Source organism: Syngnathus floridae, chromosome 13 (genome assembly GCF_059516105.1).
Source record: "Syngnathus floridae isolate MCC-2025c chromosome 13, RoL_Sflo_1.0, whole genome shotgun sequence".
NCBI lineage: Eukaryota > Metazoa > Chordata > Actinopteri > Syngnathiformes > Syngnathidae > Syngnathus > Syngnathus floridae.
The window spans coordinates 8,720,889-8,740,906 of NC_142425.1; the positions used below are offsets into that span (position 1 = coordinate 8,720,889).

Consider the following 20,018-nt stretch of genomic DNA (forward strand, 5'->3'; position numbering starts at 1 on the left):
GATGGAAAAAAAAAATTCCATCGGAATATACTAACTTTACCTTTGAAGGTGACTAGGCACGTTGTCAGTGATGAGGTTATTGAGTTTGTAGTAATCCAGGAAGGTCCGAGCCACATTCATACCCAGCCTCATGTCTGACGACACCACAGTTAAGGCCTTTTTTGGGTCTTCACATGAAAAATTTAAAAAGTTTATATCTGTTTATAAAAACTCTACAATAGATCACAATCATCATTGACTTCTTTGTATCAATACGGTTCATGCTTTGATGATACCGTATGACACTAATCTTTAAAAAGATATTAGTAGACTGCGGCGCAACAATTATCAGGTCATTAAAGATGTTTATCAGTATTAGAAATTCAAAGCAGAGCATCTCTGCATAGATTTTAGACACCCCGCCTGAAACCTTTGCTGTTCCCAATACATTGTGATTTCCAATCAATAACGAGGGAGCAGCATAAATCCTCAAGGAACAACGTAGCTCATCCAGGATTAAGCGACGCAAAAGCTAACTATATGATGGCGCCATGAATCAAACATAAGCAATTACTTATATGGCAAGACCTACTTTGAATTCATGGTTGAGCGCTCACATCACCGTCCCTCAATACATTAGGAAGAAAAAAAAAACATCAATAACTGCTTTGCTTTTTTTAAAAAAGGCTGAGGGCCAAGGAGTGTTGTTGCTCAGTCTGGGATCATTAGGCTTGTGGGCCGAGTAATGATGGCAATCAGGTTGAGATAATGAAGAAGTAGCGAAGCACACAAAGACAATCGTGTCTCCAATCACGCAGACCGAAACGATGCGGAGAACGCAGATAGACAATATCCGCAACACGCTGCACATTTCACCTGAGGCCAGGCCGCCTTCTTTATCTAACCTCCCCATCATCCTTACACATTGCACGTGGACCTCAGACAAATATAAAACACAGGCTAGTTTATCTTGCGGGTCACTGATGTTTGGCTATGTCCATCCTTCATCGCACCGCTACATGACGAAGCTATGCGACGAGATCGTTTGTCTCCTTTTCCCCGCCATTACCTTGTTGGTGACATCTGTCGGATCATCTGTCTGTCTGCGATGTATTTGATGGAAACATCTGGCATACCGATATGGATTTTCAGATGGTCACTTTTACATTTGTTTGAACACAATGACTTGCACGGTCAAAGATGTTTACGCCGCCGACGTGAACTAGTGGTGTGACATGATGCACGTTAGACAAGGTTGACTTTCTAATGTCTAATATCCATCAATCCGTCCATCCATCTAAAAAAGAATTAATTTATATAAACTCATATAAACTGCTGCTGCTCTACTTTGTCGACTATCTTGTACAGAAGAGAATAGAAACATTATTCATCTCCTATCCTCGGTGTTCATCCTGACCTCCCAAAAGTTTTTACTGCACCCTCCCCCGCTAACACCTTTCCACACATATTTTTCCTATCAGCAGAACTGGGCGTCAGTCCCAACTTTTTTTCGCCAGGCTAGCTCAGCGACAAAAATATCTCTCGGACCCCACCGTGAGCAGATGGCCACTCAGCTTGGCTTGTCACGGCTCGCCGTCCATTACAGAAGGTGTCGTGATGGACGGTCAGCCTATGAAGGAGAACTTCCTCCTTTATATGTGTGAGTGTGAGATGGAAATTATAGGAGAGGATGAATAATTGGAGATTAGGAAGATGCCTTTACTGTGTGCAAGAGTGCGGGACACCTCAGGTTCTGAATTACGAAGCAATGGTGTGCACCACAACGTAAGTGGGTGAAAAAATTAAAAATGGTAAATTTTTGTTATTCCTGAACAACAGTAACATTTGGAATTAATCAATTAAACAACATCACTGATTAGTTATCTCTTTATGAGCCAAGACCCCAGGTGGTCCTGAATTTACTGCCCCCTGGTGGACAAAGCCCACACACCAGAAGGAGCAGCACAATGTCCAGTCAATTGAAGCAAAAAAAAAAAAAAAAAAAAATTGAATTTTTTTTTAGCATAATAACACTTATAAAAGTGGAACTTTGGATGCTGCCCTTGTATCAGATCTCATTAAAATGTGCAGGTGTACCTAATGTTATGACCGGTGAGGGGGCCGCCTGCCGCAGAGGTGTATTCTTGGGCGTCGTGTTTAATCGATGGCGGGTCATTGTCACGGCTCAAGGACATGTGCCAGCCTGTGTGCTGATGAGCCAGACGAGAGCGGCGGGGACGTCACGACTTGTTTACCGCGGCTATTTACTGTCAGCACGGCATTTAGCGGCTTTCGCCATCACGTCTCCGGCGCCCGGTCCTGGCAGAAAGACAGACAAGGTGACGGGTGGACGACAAGGCCCCCCGTGGTTCGATGGATAAGGAACAAGGAGAACGCTGTCCTGGTCGGACGGGATTTAAACGGAGACAAGGGAGGGGACATCGGAGGCATCAATGAAGCCCACTGACAGTTGCTGTCACTGCAGTGACACAGAAGACAACTAATTATCAATGACTAATTAAGAGGCTAGTCAGCAACAGCGATACAGAAAAGGCCACTTTTATCCTCAATTAGCGATTTACCAGACTCAAAGACATCGAGGAGGTGAAAAGAGCAAACTTGAGACCAAAACTTTGAATGGCGAACAAAGTTCCAAGTGTAAACAGTCAATGCCTGCTATTCACAGGGACAGAGTACTGATGTGAAAATTCGCATCAATTTGAAAGGATCTCCTCTCAAACAGGTTTATACCGTACTATAATTACCTTTCAATGCCACTAGATGGCGCCAAAGCTATACTGGCTTTGGCCTAACCACAAAACCAGCAACTAGGTGAGTTTTTTCTGTTATTTATTCTTAAATCAAATCATCTGTAGCATGTGTGAAGTAGGGTTAAACCATCTTATAAAATAATGAGTGCCCTCGGTTCAGGTTATTAAGTGTTCTTTCAAGGAAAGGTGATTCAACATAGTGGTAAACATGCACCTGTCCCAGATTTTTTGGAACATCTGCTGGATATTAAATTAAATATGACAGAATATTTTTCACAAAATGTCAACATTAAATGAAAATGGGGTACCAACATCTCACAACAAAAGAGACACAACAAAACAGACACAACGAACCATCCGTATAAGGCCGCTAGGGGGCACCCAAGTAATGGCAGCTCAGGGGACGCTCAAGCTAAGAACACAGGCGTGTGTGCGTGTGCGTGCGTGTGTGTGTCTGAGTTTTGCATTCAGAGTTCCTTCTGAATATCACACTTGAATGGAAAGTTAAAACTATGGGGGGAAAAGACAATCAGTGCAGCGAAGACCTCTTGCAAGGCCTAACACCTGTTTCCCACAGGCGGAAGTAATGCCTATGAATGAGACAATGATAAATGATAAACTATTTATAGCTAACAAAAGAGACAACTTAATTTGTCCTCACAGGATTACTGAAAGTCAACTTTTGAATTTTAACACAGAAAAGACTTCAATTCAAGTATTAGTATCCACATAACACTTGTATTTTTTTTTCCTGATGTGAAAACAGGTAACGCTATTTTCTTATCATACTTTGGTTATTTGATCTAACGTCCATAAATTGCATGATGTATAAAAAGAAATAACTAGAGATATGAGTACGGTATGTTTTCTTCAGTCATTATCTTTAGCTAATTCAACAATTTTTGTTATGCAGTTTTGTTTTGCTCATTCAGTCCTGATTATAAGAATTTTTTTGGCAGCAAAACTGTGGCCAGGCATTTTCTTCTGCTAATCAGCACGAGCACTATCCAAGTTAATTTGGGGAAATTATTTTGTATGTGATTTTTTTTTTTTTTTTTGACAGGAGCCTTTTGCTCGGATTTGATTATTTTTTTTGCTTTGACTTATGAGCTGAAATTTGAGAGACGAACATTGCATGGTGGCTGTGAATTCAACTCTTCACTACAGTTACTGTCAAACTGAACATAAAATGAAATGAGTTATATTTTATACATATTAAACAACCACCGAGCTTTCCTATAAGGTTGCTTATCTCAATGCTAATAAAAAAATGCAAAATGCCATAGCTAACAAACTATGCCGGGTATGAACAAGAACATTCTCCACATTTTAAGCGGAGGCCGGCATCTAATGCCATTCAAATTCATTTCAATGGGTAAAGGTCACTTGCAATACGAGTGTTTTGAATTATGAGCACAATCACAGAAAAAATTCAATTCATATTCCAAGACACAGTGCTTTCTTTTGTAGTAAAGGATTTAGCTCAGTACTATGACAATTTTTTTTTTTTTTTTGCTTCCAGCACTCATAGGTGACACCGGTCTCATCTTGGCACTTTGTCACCGATCACACATCAACTGCCACTTTCGACTCACCGACTCCTCTTTTAGTTAGCGAGCGGGTCCCCGCGACCTTTCCTCTCCACGTCGTCATGTCCGACCACGACGAGCGAGCGGACGTTAGTAACGATTTTGTGCATGGTTGCCAACGCTCACATCGAAACAAACCAGTGCTTTCTTTTGACAATACCTGTGCAATCAGCTGTGCGCCTCTGCTGGAGCACGTGTGAGGCCGCGCACCCGCTGGCGCGAGATGATGTGTGTGATGTGAGGAAGCGAAGCATATTTGCCTCCAAGCTATATCATTTGCATACCTGTCACAGCCCCTCCGCTGGGTGTCAGGTGCACTGATGCGTAGTGCGTTCCAGTGGCAGCTCTGCTATTTCATGGCTTCCCACTGTTGTGTGGTGCACGGCTGACTGTCAGCTGACAATGAGTGTGTGTTTCTGCGGATCCAGAGGCAAACACACAGTCCCTGGCGAGGACAACACGATTAAAATCTTTTCACGGAGGAGTACCGGCGTAAATGTACTTTCAAGTTTAGCCAAGTCTTCAAAGTCAAAGATCTCCGCATGATGCATGAACGAGCCAACAACAAGGTCTCGCGCGCTTACAACTGCAATCATTCACAGCATTAATTTCCTAAAGCGGTGTTTCTCAAACTTTTCACACCAAGTAGCGCCTCACTTTTCTCCTTAGGTGCATCCATCGCGACCGACGATAAAATGCAGTAGTGTAGTGGGCCTAAGTGTTCATCAGAAATGACACAAAGGATATTTATTATCGCAAACCACTGTAACATTAATATTGCACAAAAATAGGTCGGCCATTTTGCCAAATCACTATCTTTTTTGGGGGTTTGGTCATGTGACGTTGGTAAGCTGAGCCCTTTGGCACTGGGATGTCGTTTTCAGTCGACAAAAAAACGGATCAAATGCTCTTTTAGTTAGCGGTGGGAGGGGTTTGCTTTACTTAATGGTGTGACAAGTAAGTAAATGTAAAAGGAAACACATGAAGGAAGGAAGGCAGCGCGCACAGACACATGCACGGAGACACACGTGGAGGGAGCGGATGATTAGAGGACAAAGAGAAGGCAGACAGGATAGAGGTTGTCCCTGCTGTTTTGGAGAAGAGGATTCTCAGCTTGACTAGATGATATAACGAGCTGTTATGTTCTGGGTGATGAGACGAGAGGAAAGGACAGAATGGAGGAGAAAGGAGGACATGAGTGGAACATGCAGACACACTTGGATCGCTTGCAAACTGTGACATAAAGGAGAAATGTTAAGAGGCCAGTTTTGGAGAAGGACAGTCAAGTGGTTGAATAAGTGGTGATTATTTATTTGTTATGTGTTGGTTTTGATTGCGTGCCAGGATGTGTGTGTATAAGCGTGTGTGTCGGGGGGGTGAAGAAAGGTGGGGTGGAGGTGCTAAAGGTCTCTGTTGATGATTTGTACGCTCCATCGAGCAGAGCGCTGGGGCGGAAAAAGCGACATGGTCGGCTCCTTCAACCTGCCTGACCCCAATCTCCAGTCTGCACCGGGTTCCCCTTGTGAAGCTTGCCCACCACACGGGACCCTGCCTCATTGTGACCCTCCCCTTTTCATAAATGAACACAAACACACACTTGACTGGAAAACAAAAAAAGATCAGGGAAGTCCACCCACCAGGGGCAGACTTCTCTTCCAATTTGACCTGGAGTGGAAATGGAACAGAACCTAAATCACGAGCCAAAAATCTCAGGACAACACAAGTGCTACACACCAAGATCCAGATAGACCATTATTTTTACTATTATTATCATGATTATCATTGTCATCATCATTATTATTATTTATTATTATTTTCCCATATATTTTACATGCACACTTCCAACCTCATTTAGGAATGACCTGGTCCATCTGTTTGAAAAATCCATTATGGCCCTGCCGTAGTGTTTTTCCTCATTCCTCATTATCAAATAGTAATTTTTTTTTTGTCAATATGATCTCTTCGCGTGCCTTCTTACAGCTGTTTGCCACATTATTGCGAATACAGTGAAAACACAAACATGCAGCAATTAAGAAGAGACTTTAACTCCAATATTAGCTAGAATGTGTCTCATAACTAAACACGATTTGGAAGATATGACACCCGGCTCTCAATATGATAAAGCCACTGCAAAGCACAACAACGCACATCTTGCTGCAGTGTTAATTAAGCCGCCAATGTTCCTTTCTGCACTCGAGCTTTCCTGTGGTGGCACGAGCCGTGGCACTAGAGGGCACTAGGGCTACATCCACCTCCAACCTCCCTTCCATCTGCAGGAACACTTAAGCACATCACACATAAGACTCCTTATCACCTCTCTAAAACCCTCGCCGAGATCTCGGCGCCGTCGGCCCGCTCTCGGGAGCCCTCCAGTCTGGAGAAGGTCGGCCGAAGGGAAAACTTCCTCCTCTTATCAGCGCCCATTAAGACACAAGCGACCTTGAGCGGCGGCGATGTGCGTTTGTGCGTCCCAACGATCGCGTTCGACAGGAACCTTGTTTGCCTCGTTGTTCTTTTGTTTAGCGCAATCAAAGCGTCACCCGAGCCTGACTACACACGGGCCTGCCGGAATCAATAGACGAGGCTATCGCGTCCTCGTTTTAACTCGGCGTACCTGTCACGACGAGAGGCGACAAAAGAGCAACGTGGCTTTTGTAGAGGAGTGCGCACGACCTGATGCAAACTCGCACACAAAGCCTGTGCGTTGTCATTTTGACGACACACCGGCCGCCTAATTACCAGACACAAAAGGGAACGTTACGGTTGCTGTCGACCCGAACATAAAGAGAAAAGACACAGCCAAGGATACATGTCTCCTCAGTGTAGGCCACGGGGACCGTGCTGCCAGAGGTCATGTAGCTGTAGAAAGACACCTCGAGAGTGTAGCAGTAGGACGTGTCGTCAAGGAGACCGCCGAGGAAACGTCTGCCAGTGCCGGCCTTCACCACGTCACGGTTAAAAGACGTGTTGGACTGCCAGAAAGAAAAACACAAAGGAGACGAGATGAGGCAACTTCTGGAAAGCACTTTCTTTGAACCCTTGTGTTAAACTCAAACCACTCTGACATTTGTTGCCCTAAATAGACACAAAAGAAAACGTAAATATATATACTGCATTTGATAAAATACCTCTTACAACATGGAAATGACAATAAAAAAATGTGTTTGATTTGCAGATGTCAGCAATGCTACACAATGTGTCGCGGGAAAAAACTGTTAGCAATAACTGACACTCTGCTGCTGAAATGCAAACTTGCAGCCACCGTTGGGATTTTGCCATGATTGTGTTGTGCTGCTGCAGCAATGCATTGTGGGTCATGCTGAATGGGCAGAGTGGGGGTGGGGGGGGGATGACCCCTGGGCCACATGTCCCGCTAGCAATATTCAGCCTGACTTCCCATTTTATGAAGATACAATTCACAAATGCACAACTTGCGTGTTTGTGTGCGTGTGCTAAGACTGACAAAGGAAAAGTCGTGCGCGTTGTGGCACAGCAGTCTGGGGAAGACGGCCTGTCTCTGGACGCGCTCCTCGTCCTCAAACACGTTGCCGTACATGAAGCCGTTCAGCATGGTGGAGTGAGCGTGGACGTCGATGTAGAACTCCAAGCTAACGCTCTGTCGTCGGGACACAGACAAACATGGTCATGACCCACATATCAAAATCATACAATCTAATATCTAAATCTCAATATGTATTTGTTGAAAAGTCTTTGTAAACAATCTCAGGCGTGTAAAAGTGCAAAACTGGAGCATAGCCACCCGTACACTTCAGCACCGCTACCTCCTCTACCTCTCATTGCACTTTCAGCAGCTCCCTTTATTCCCCATGTTTGTCGAGAAAGAGGGGGCAGGAGGAAGGAGGGAGAAAGCAGAGAGGTGGAACAACTAAAACACAGAAAACAAGAAGCGAAAACAGTGCTGGGAGAAAGAAAGACGGCGGCGGGGAGCCAAGCAGAGACGGGAGAGAGCGCGTGCCCAAAAAGAAAAAAAAAAGACAAACATGGGAGGAAAAAGCATAGAGATGTGTGTGGAGGCGTGCACGGAGATTGACAGGGTGGAGAGACAGAAAGAGAGCGAGGGATGCGGTTCTTGGGCGGCCCGCTTGATGCGGAGCGGCCCCGCGTTTGAAATTCCGCTCACAGCCAAAGCAATTTCCTGGCGGTGGCTGCGCTGTCAGCTGCTTGGCTGGCTGGCGGTGAAATATGGTGGCTGGGAGTCGGCCACTAGCGGCCCCCGACAACCTGATGGATGGAGCCCCAGAGGAGAGAAGGAACGGCGGCAGGGGGAAGGCGCTCGGAAAGGGAGGAGGAGGGAAGACAGCGGAAGGAAAAGAAAACGGAGGGAGGAATGGACGGAAATGCAAGGCGAAGGTAATATATAGAGACAAAGAGATAAAAGCGAAGGAGATGGGCCCGTATAAAAAGAGACAGCGGCCTATCCGGCTCACTTAAGGTTGAGAGCGACGTGGGGGAGTTTCATCCAAACGGGGGAAACCACCCCTGAGTGGAGGAGGGGGAATAAAAAGAGGAAAAAGGTGACACGGAGGTATTGCGGTTCATATCACAATTTTTTTTTTTTTTTTTTTTGCTGGGTTCCCTGCTGACAGTTTAAAAATATAAATAAATAAATAAATAAATTTTATATATATAAAAAAAAAAATTCTAACCATGTCTCATACAGTCAGGTTTAAAAAAAAAAATGAGACCGACACATTGTCACAAAATCCAACATGCTTTTCCAGCATTTGGCAAAGAAAGCCACTTGATTAGGGACAGAAAGTGTTTTATACAAATAAATAAATAAATAAATAAATAAACAAACAAATAAATAAATAAATAAATAAATAGTTGGATCCAAGTTTTAACCCAGCATTTGATACACCCAAACATCCAAGCCTGCCAGTGCTGAGGTTCTGGGTTCGAATCCCAAGCATAGATTCACGCTTGGCCGATGCTGTCATGTTAACATGGTGGACTTTTGTTTTTCCTACTTTTGCTTAAAAGTTCAACCCTCCGCTTGACAGCCTTGGGCTTTTGACGTCATGTCTCGCCGATATCTAACGTTCTTTGACCCTAAACCATCACTGTGCTGTAGCGACCACAAAACAGATTTCTTCAAGCATGACTATCAAGCGTATATTTAGATGGTTGTCTACGTTATGGCGTCAAGTGACACAATGATGGTTCCAGCTCACTGAAGAGCAAATATACACACTAGTGGAAGCAGAACAAGCATCTTGTGTGTGAAACAGTTTTTTTTCTCCAAAATTCCAATTAATTCTGAGCACTTTTGTCCCCAGATTGAGTTCTCCTTCACAACATCCCATGAAGGACAGTTATGACGGCGTGGTCACATAAATAACAGCCCGCCACAATGTCACATCCAAGCCGACTACAATGCTCGCTTAATGCACTGTCAATCAAAGCCAGACAGTTCTGCAGGCCGCCTACTGTGATTGATGCTTCAATTAGCAACCCGCTCTGACCTACAGAATTGTTCATTTGAAATTGTAATTAAGCAATTAGGGGCAATTAAGAAACAGACCCTGCTGAATGAAAGTCAAAAGACAATTTAAGTGGCGGAGCGAGACGACCGGTCCAAACAAACGCTTCTCCGAAAAGACAAACTAAAAAGCTCGGTGATGAAAACTCCGGGGAAAAGTGCCCCGTGTGTGCTGAACTCACGGTGGCCATAAACAGTTTATTGTAAATCCAAGAAGGTCAAACGAATGAATTTTGTCTTACAAGTGCTTATCTGCTGCATGTTAATTAGAGCGGGGTGCGGGGGGTGCGGCGAGAGCCATAAATGCCCAGCTTATCCTTACACGGGGAAGGAAAAAAAAAAAAAGAGCTGATTGAAGCAGGATTACAAGCTTGGGAATAAAGCCCTTTGCATCAGCAGCATACCTTTTGGAGGAGAAGGAAAAGTTCCGCTTGTTCGCAAAGAAAAGTTAATCTCATTCGCCATGTGAGCTTCTATGCTAACATTTCATTTCCATGGGGGGGGAGGGACAAGTGTGATGGAGTGAGAGGTGAAATCTATCCCTTTATTCTCTATAACAGGGGTTGTCAACCGGTGGTCCGCGCCCCTCTAGTGGTCCCTTGGAGTATTGCAGGTGGTCGGCGAAATTGAAAATAATTGTAACGTTTTTAAAAATTTAGACTTGATTTATTTTCCAGCTAAAAATTAAGTCAAATGTGGCAGAGATTCCCAAAATAGACATACAGATGCAAACAGCATGAAGAGGTCAATCTTCTTTCGGTACGAAATAAAATAATCTTCCGGTTATAATGATGGTCACTTGGACAAAACCAATTGAAACCCCCTGCTCTATAGCCGTTGTCATCATTAAGCTGGTGAGTGGGGCCTATCACAGGTGACTTTGGGCAAAAGGATGCAGTTATAAAAAAAATACATTTTGACCAACAAGAAAAAGAAAAGATGGAAGAATCCATCGCCTGAACGTTTGTGTAATATTCCACGCAGCATGTCGTAGGTTCAAGGAGCCAATCGCGAGAAGCGGGGGCACATGGTCAGTGACCCTCTAACGATGTCATAGTGACGGAACACGGCAGATGGCACGACCCGCTTCAGGGGCGAGAGGAAATGAGACAAAACCTTTCTCCGACCGCCTGGTTCCATCACTCTGTTTTTCCCTCCCTCCTTTCATGTCAGCACGGATGGTGCTCTCATATATTGATGACGGTATTTATCCGTTTATGAAAGTAATCAGGCTGAACGGGTGCAGACACCTCGTTGTGCCTCGACTTTTGCGTACGGAATAGAGAGGGAAGCTCACCGTGGCGGAGGTGACAAGACAGGGGTGTCAAAATCTCGAAAAAAAACTCGAACAGCAAACTTCCTTTCGAAGTTCAATTAGAATTGAATGTATAATTTAAACATAGTCAGACTTCACTTTATTTATCCCTTAATATATGTACGAAGTCTCCCTCAAAATTGTGTTTTCGCATCAAAACGACGAGTAGTATCGGTACTTGGTATCAGTATCGGCGACGACTCATCAGCACTTGTATTGGTTGGACGAAAGTGGAAATCCATCATAAGAATTCAAAATTTTGACGGAATTTGTAGTTTGTATTTTTTCTCCGGTTAGAATTTAAATTGGGAAATGGATCCTGCTTAGGATAAAATGAGACACCAGTAGAAGTGGTCTTATCTCTGAAGAAGAGACAATTCGGCTTCCAGCGGGGCTAAACCTAAAGCGGTATGATGAAGGGATTGAAGCGAGAAGGAGAGGGGAAAAAAATTGGCTCTCCAAAAAGGCTTGGAAATGTTTGGCTGACACCAGAGGACACTTCAACGCACACGTGAGTGGCTTTAAACAAACACAAACATCACAGCTTGGCGCATAATGCAAAGAGAAGTGTTGAACAAAGAAAAGTAGAGAAAGAAGAAGAGAAAATGTGCAGGAGGACGGAAGGTCGGTCGGCATTTGGAGAGATTTCAAGGTGCAAAATTCATCACCGTGTCTTGACAGCAACCTAATGTATTTGTTTTGGGCAGAAAATTAATTTTCTAATATTAAAAAGGTCAGAAAGAAGCCAGGGCAACAACGACCTCTGTGTCATCTTTAACAAATTATCCAAAATGGCACTGTCAAATTGGTGGGGAAGCGTCAGGCAGTGATGAATGCTTTTGGTAATCAGCCAATCAAACAGAATTCTTCTTCTGCATTTGATAAATGAGCTGGAAAAGCAATGCTTTACCAACGAGATGGGTCCATTTGTTTCTCCGGACGTCTTTCTGTTTTTTTTTTCTCTCCCCCACCACCCTCCATTTTCTCTTTTATCCCTCTCCATTTCTCTCTTTCAAAACAAACAAGGCGCTACTTTGGAAACAGATTATAGCTCCTTGCATCACTGACTCCATTGGCCACTTTTTTTTTTTCCCACTGCTGACCAACACTTAGCTGCAGATGGTAAATGATGGAATTTCATCAAACAGCTTGCCTTCAGATGGAAGCTGATGAGAGCTATGACTGGGATGTTTACAAGTATTATAAATAAATACCGGTGGTTTTATCAGGGTTTCAACAGGATGATAGCCTGCAAAGTAGTTTCATCAAAATCATGCGTGCTACCTTTTGAAACTGCACTGATGCCTTAATTCCTAATTGCCATATTTGGTAAAAAGTATTTATGTTTTTAAGCCAATCCTATCTCTTGCCATTAAGGTTCAAGCAAATCGCATAAACACATGGGAGAATGTGTCATGGCAAAAAAAAACAAAAAACCAGAATGTGATTTTCTGAGGGTGTCTTTTTTTTTTTTAGTTTAGTCTCATGGCTGACTCAAGAATTGAGTTTGTCAAACACCACCTGTTGCCTTCTGGCAGGAATTGCGAGACCATCCGTTATTTTCCCGCAGTAAGTGATTTATTTATTTATTAGCCTCATCATTTGTGGATGCGTACACGTGGAAGGGGTGCGGTAATATGCTGCTGTAATATCTGAGTCAAGAGACAAACATCGGACGGAGATCAATCTCTCCACTGCCAGCTGGTTTTGTTTTGGCCATTTTGTTTGCGTTGTGAGAAACTACCTGAAAATTGGACTTTTTTCGCACCCATCATCCTCACTTGACCAATAAACTGATTTGTCGGCGAGTGAGGGCGGGCTTTTGTTATCTCTGGCCAATTGCGCTGCCATAACTGCTGCTGATCTCCTGTTAATGGAGCTCCCGGCCCGGGTGGACCTTGTGCCCGCCGTGTGAAATGAGCATGAATGGAGGGCAGCAGCATCGAGGCCACCTGGCAGCGTACTTGTCATTGACATTGGCATTAGGGAGCCCCACACGTGGGTAGAGCTTCTAATGGGATTAACCGGCTGCTGCCAGACGGACAGACCGACAGACATGAAGAGGCAATTATGAGGGAGTCATGGAGGAGGCTGTAGAGGTGATTAGCCACAGAAAGAAAGAGAAGATGGCAATAAGGTGTCTACACTGGTAACCGCGGGTCAGTTTAAAATGGTAAACTGACACACATAATGACAAACACAAAAAGAGTTAAAATGACCCCCTGGCAAAGATGGTTTTAGGCCTGCCATGCATGGAAAAATCCAGTTGCAGTGGGCTATGGCAAAAATTTCATATTTTTTTTTGAAAGCATTTTTATTTTTTTAATGTTGTTGCGTTTGTAAAAAATGTTTTTTCAATTTAATATTTTCTATTGTGGGCTATGGCATAAAAAATTGTGAATTTTTTTAAAGCATTTTTATTTTTTTAATGTTACTTTTGTAAAAAAAAAAAAATCAATTGAATATTTATCCATTGTGGGCTATGGCAAAAATTGTTGTATTTTTTTTCCAAAGGATTTTTATTTTTTCAATGTTGTTATCCTTGTAAAAAAAAATTCAATTAAATTTTTTTTCCATTGTGAGCTATGGCAATTTTTTTTCAATGCATTTTTATTTTTTTAATGTTACTTTTGCAAAAAAAAAAATTCAATTGAATTTTTTCCATTGATTTTTGTTAATTATAAGTTTTTAAATATAAATGATAACTATAAGGTTGTGTTTGTGCCAGCGGGTGTGAATGACAGCAACGAGTGGATCCCGCGGCCGTGACAGAGTTTATCGATCAGTGTCAGCGCTGGAGGGGAAAAAGGTTAATCTGCGCCATGCCAGCCCCGCACCTCACCCCATTTCTGGCCTGCCCCTCGTCCCGCCCCTTATCAGCCTTAGACGAGTGCACAAAAGGGTAGAATATTCCCAGGACACGAACTGACCTTCAGTAATCCCACCAACCTGCTGCTCTGCTTATAATTACCAAAGAAACAAAGAAGAAAATAAAAAAACCTGGCCCACGTCGACGCCCTTTGACAGCGTCCCTTTAATCGGAAAGAGGAGGGGGCGAGTAGCAAGTGAAAGCAAAGAAACTTGCTTGAGTAAAACATTAGGAATGGTCAAGAGAGCCACGCTGACATTCTGGAGGTGCTGACTAGCCTATCTTGCACCCCACAAGCACACGAGCGCAAACGAGATTGGCGGAAACATGCTGAACCAAGCAGGGAGACGGCACACTGTACTTGGCTAAGCTCGAGGAATGGGATGCGTCGGCTCCAAGGTCACATTTAAGCACTTTTTTTTTCTTCACAAACACTCACATACATACTCACCGGGTCTTGGCTCATTTCCAAAATTAGTTGTTTGACAGCATGAAGTGTGGGATGTGCCCATGGGGAGGGGTCTTGCCAGTGACGATTGAGATCAAAACCCATCAGTGAACACCTGAGGGAATAAAATAAAAAATTTGTGAAAAAAAAAAAACACAAAAAAAAAAAAAACACATACAGGTGAACTTTTCGGTTATCACATTTACTTTTAATTCCAATCAAGAAGTGCACTGTTGTGATTTAGAATAAGTCAAGGCCATCACAGAATAATTATGTGAATTTCTTGGAAAATAAAGATGAGCTCATCATTATTGCACGAGATTTCTGTCACATAAAATACACTCATCGCAAATCTTTAGGGACGTTTGGTTAAAATCTTTAAATCTATAACCTTTACAAGTAATTGAACCAGGAAGTGCATTGCTCCAGTTATGACTCAAACAAGTATTGTGTTGTTCGAGCATTTCTTGACCAATGTTATTTTTCGTGCCTTGGCTGAATCAAGGATCGAAAACGCCGTCCTTAGCATTACCGACAGCTTACAATGATGAGCTATATTTATAGGTGCTCTCTGAGCTGCCCTTGTTTGTTGTCATCTTGTATCTCCTCTGTATCTCTGACATTTACGGAAGCTGTTAGCCACACGGGAGTTACTGAAAGCGCACAGCCAAATGAGCCGAGCAGCCGGCCGTGAACAAAATACTCATTCCAGGTTAACTGCCATTGATTCTTTGGCTCCGCATGCATCCATCGCCGTCCACTCTGCACCACCATCTGATCCGCCGGAGTCGACGGTGTGTTTGTGAGGAATCCGCCGTGTGTGATTGGTGAGGTGCGGCCTATCACACGTCACCTTCTGTCAATATGCTTATCACTGCTCTCTTTTGGAAGTGAGCTCACAAAAAAACCCACTCAGGTTCTTACCAATCACGGCTAATGACTGATTACCACTGCAGACTCCCAATATTTTTGCATGCAGTGTGAGCGTCCGGCCACCAGATGTCACTCACAAACGCACACGGAGAACATTTCGATGGCTATCTCGGCACGCATTAGTATTCCTGCGGCTGAGCACATTAAGTAAAAGGCAATTATGAAGAAGGGAAAGAGGAGCGAATGGACGGCAGAAGAATGCCTACAGAGCTGCAGCGATGGTGTTAAAAAGACAGAGGGGAGGAGACTGCGGACGGGCAAAGAGAATAGCCCAACGGCCACATACCATTTGAACAAATGCACTGCTGTGAGTTCTATGAATTCATTAGGCTCCCTGAAGGTGGAGTTAAGAGGATATTAGCTCAAGTAGCGGGAAATAAAACCGTGGAATATGTGAGCTGTATTTAATTTACAGTCGCATTGAAATTGGGAATTAATGGCTTTGTGTTTTTGCTTTAGTACAGCCTAGACTCTGCGTTTGTGTGTCTGTGTGTGTGGGTACCTGTAGTTGCCAAGATACACTCCATCGGGATTCAGCATGGGGACGATTTTGAAGATCACATAATCTCTCAGGAGCTGAGCTACAGGATGCTGGCTCACCAGGAAGTCAATCAAACCTATCACACATATTTGCACACACATACATGCACATTGTGAAAAAGACTTCAGTTGATAGACAATCCCGGCGTGCAATTAATTGAGTTTTTAAGAAACAAAAGACGAGTGAAGGACACAGAGGGCCCACTGTTAAAATTAAGCAGCACCGGTATGGATTAGATGGCGCCGGAAACACAACTGTGCAGTATGGAAGGCAAACAAGTCCAAAGTGAAGCCTGCCACCTCACCTGAGTCGGATCAGAGCGGCTGGGAGCAAAAAGTCGTAAACAAAAACAAAAAAAATCCAGCAGAAATTGTCTTTCAAGGAGAGAATTTCCCATAGGTGTAAAAATGTTTCAAGCTCTTTTATTAGTTGCGAGCACAGCAAGCTCAAGAGGCAAAACAATGCATCATTTGGCCGTGAGGCGCTCAGATTATATGTACCAATAATATACACAAACAGACATTCCTACAGTTTTTTGGTCCATATGTGTCACATATGAAGGAATATTGAGTGAAACATGGCAATAAAGTCATTTCATTCATTACAAAATATTGGAGGATATAGTCAGTTCTGACGGAGTAATAAAATTAGGATATGTGAATATTCTGCAAGAATAAAGACAACATCATAACAACTGAATAAAATAATCAATTTTGCCCCATTATATAAGAAAAAATTAATAATAAAATTGAAATATTACCAAAACAATCACAAAAAAGGGTTTCCTAACTTTCCCAACTGTGGAAAAAAGGGGGGCTGCTGTTTTGGTTAGCAACCAAGTTTAAATGGGATGTTCTTTTTAAGTGGTCGACCTACATAATGACTAATTCAGACCGACACAAGCAAGGGCCACTATGTTGATATATTCCCATTTTTCCCTTTCCAGTGCTGCCTTAATACTTCTTTGTAGTGATCCACTGCAGTTTGATGCCAAACAAGCATTATTTACAATGCTATTTACTGCCTTGCGTTTCTTACTTGCACATTTGGCTGATGAAATTCTTGGCTTCATCAAACTCCTTAGAGACCAGCGTTACAGCATTTCAATCACTCCCCAAACGAGAACAGGAGCTTACCTTGACAGACAAACGAGGCAGGAGACTCTCCGGGGTGAACGCGAGCCGTGAGGAACACCAACTTCTTCGCTCTTCCTCTACTCCGCTGCTCTACGGTGCAGAAAAACAGAAAAGCACAGGCATGCTAGTCAACTACCAGCTCGGAAACATTGAGATTATTTTTATATGATGGAATTCAACTTGGACACACGTCGCCTAGTGGAGTTTGAAAAGCAACACACGCTCAATTTATCTCTCTTTGACTGCTAATGATAAGAAGGAAAAGTCTGAAAAAGTCCTCCACAGGCTACAAAAACTTTACATGATGAAAAAAATTGACTGGAATGGGATTATATAAATTTTGTCGAATAAATGTAAATGTATTCCTTCGTGATCTAAATTTTAATTATGTTGAATAAGGAAACATGCACCTTTGGAAGAGCAGGAATTATCTGGCATCTTTTTTTCTTTTTACTTGATAAACGACATTAATGACAACTTAATAGTAGTTGCAGAATAATTTCCGGCTGATTAATGGACTGGTTAAATAGTTTTTTTTTTTTCAACTTTTGAATAATAAGGCAATGGAACTGCATGTGCAATTTCTTGCACATTAAAGAAATGTAAAGATGATACTGACCAAAAAAGTTTGAATTCAATATAGTCAAATAAAAATATATTATTTTGATAGTGGGGGGGAAGTAGTTTCATCCAACATTGTGTGCATTAAACATTTGAATTTTCCAAGTATTTTTTTCTCTCAAAATATTGTATTTAGTGCTAGTGCAAGTATTTGTTTTCGAAAAAAAAGGGTGAAAATAAATTCGATTAGAAACATGGCTAAAAGTCGAAAGCTCCTAGGTGTTAGCTGCTATTTTCTTGCCAGTCTTTCTGCTCTAATCTGTTGCTAATTGATGCCAGTGGATGTGTGCCTCATTGCTATACACAAACTTAATATCATATTGATTCTCCCGCCTCTTTCTGCTGAGCGGAGAAAATGCTAATTAGCTAAACGCTAAGCACTTGTCCTTCTCCTTAATTGCAATTTAACATCAGAGTGTGTGTCTGTGTGTAGGCCCGGGAGAGGTAGTAAACAAACAAACAAAAAAACCCGTTTCTCCATTTAAGTAGTTTCTCTTAGATTTTATTGCACTTTTTTCACCCCCTGTTTGCCCTTCACAGAGACAAATGGCTTTGCCATTCAGGAGCCGCGGCAGAGCAGGGCCAAGCTTTTTTGCCGTAAATGTGAGCGCTCGCAGCTCCGAGCTCGGCGTCTGTGAAATTCCATCGCATCGAAATTTTATACGAGGGCCTCGACCCGAGCTTACCAAACAAGCCTCTGATACGGGAACACAAAGAAGAATACGCCACCGCACAAAGCTTTGCTCATCACCGTAAAACGGAGAACACAAAGTTGTGAAGCGACACACATTACAGCTACTTTAGTTGTGTTGTCGTTACCAGTTATACAATCTGTGCCTTCGCTCCATACGCTAACCATAAGAGAATTGATATTTGAGTTTTTTGGAGATACTATCAATAGCTTGGTCGCTTTGAGCAAAAATTTAAGCGATTGTTTGTCATCACGAGGTGACTCAAACTTTAGTAGTGGGACTGAATTTGCAGTGTGTGTGTGTGTGTATCACAATGTCTACTCTGGGTTTTCTCGAATGCACCATTTGTGGTTTTTTATGTTTATATACTTGTCTGTGTGTATTGCTCTGTTTCCGGCTGTGCCCAACCAAGCATTGTAGCTCTAAATGAAGACACATTCCTCCATAGGCAACTCAACACCCAAAGGTGACTGGCAGATGGAATACAATATGGAATGTTTTTTGGCTTGGGAAAAAATAAAGTGAAGGTCAATTTAAACCGTAGAACTGCTGAAATATTTGCTGACCTGTAGGTGGCACACAAGATCAGTTAACAGGGGGTTCCCATTTGGGAAGGGTGTGGTTAATAATTTAATATTATTATTATTATTATTTTTTTTTATATACGTCAACTTTTGAGTTACGCTTTTTAAATTGTCTCTAAAATAAAAATAATACGGAAAACTTAAAGCACAATTTTAATTATTTGACACATTTTTTATAGTTGATTAAAAGCTTCAAAAACAACTTTTTACCTAAACTTGTTAGGCTGCATACTAACTTCAGCACCCAGAGAATTAGCACAGTTATAAAACAAAAACAAGCACAAAAATAGAAATAATATATTTTTCATTACTATTGCCAGACAATTTCTTTCAGTTAATTAAAAAAAATCACTTTAGGTGATCAGAGTGTGAATATTTTCAGGCCCAAGCATGAACTGTATTTTAATAAATGGAGCTTATTGTAAATTAACCTATTTTTGTTTAATGATGAGGTTTTTTAAAAAATAAGTCTATTCATCTTTGGCATATATAAATCTGTATCATGTTGAAGAAGCAGGAACTGTGCAAGTTTGAACAGCAGGAATTAGCATCTGGCATACATTTTCCCTTGATAAACGACATTAATGATAACTTGATGGTAGTTGCAGAATAATTTCCTGTTGATGAATGGATTAGTTAAACAAGTTTGTCAGCGTTGGTGTAAATTAATTCTTTCCCCCGCTGCGCTTGCCTCGGAAGTGATGAAATTGCACAAGTGCTTTGTTATTATGAAAGGAGACCATTTGTTTGAGTCCACACAAGTCATGTTCAAATGGCGATTTAACAGAAAAATGGCAAAAGTGCACATTTAACATGTTTTTGAACCATTTTGACTGTGAGCTGTGTGAAGAAAAAAAGAGAGGAGGAGTTCAAAATTGAAAAAGGGAAGTGAAAGTTTATGCAGAGGGAGGGGTGGGGGGGCTGCGACAATGACTGAGTGAGTGAAAGCAGCAGAAACTCAAATTATGCCCACTCAGCATAATTCTCACCTGCTATTGTCCCGTGTGGCACTCTACGGAACATTACTGCTCCATCTC

The 20,018-nt window shown here is 42.3% G+C and overlaps 1 protein-coding gene across 1 annotated transcript in view; it reads right to left on the minus strand.

Annotated features, from left to right (window-relative positions):
* The window catches only part of LOC148388516 (cytosolic carboxypeptidase 6-like), a 167,370-nt gene that overhangs the window by 668 nt on the left and 146,684 nt on the right, over positions 1 to 20,018 (minus strand). The window contains exons 7-12 of the mRNA XM_088393479.1: positions 17,085 to 17,174; positions 15,910 to 16,024; positions 14,478 to 14,589; positions 7,803 to 7,955; positions 7,149 to 7,311; positions 41 to 134 (exon numbers count right to left, since the gene is read on the minus strand). Of these exons, the coding sequence (XP_088249605.1) occupies positions 41 to 134; positions 7,149 to 7,311; positions 7,803 to 7,955; positions 14,478 to 14,589; positions 15,910 to 16,024; positions 17,085 to 17,174 (727 nt within the window). The remainder of the gene's footprint in view (positions 1 to 40; positions 135 to 7,148; positions 7,312 to 7,802; positions 7,956 to 14,477; positions 14,590 to 15,909; positions 16,025 to 17,084; positions 17,175 to 20,018) is intronic.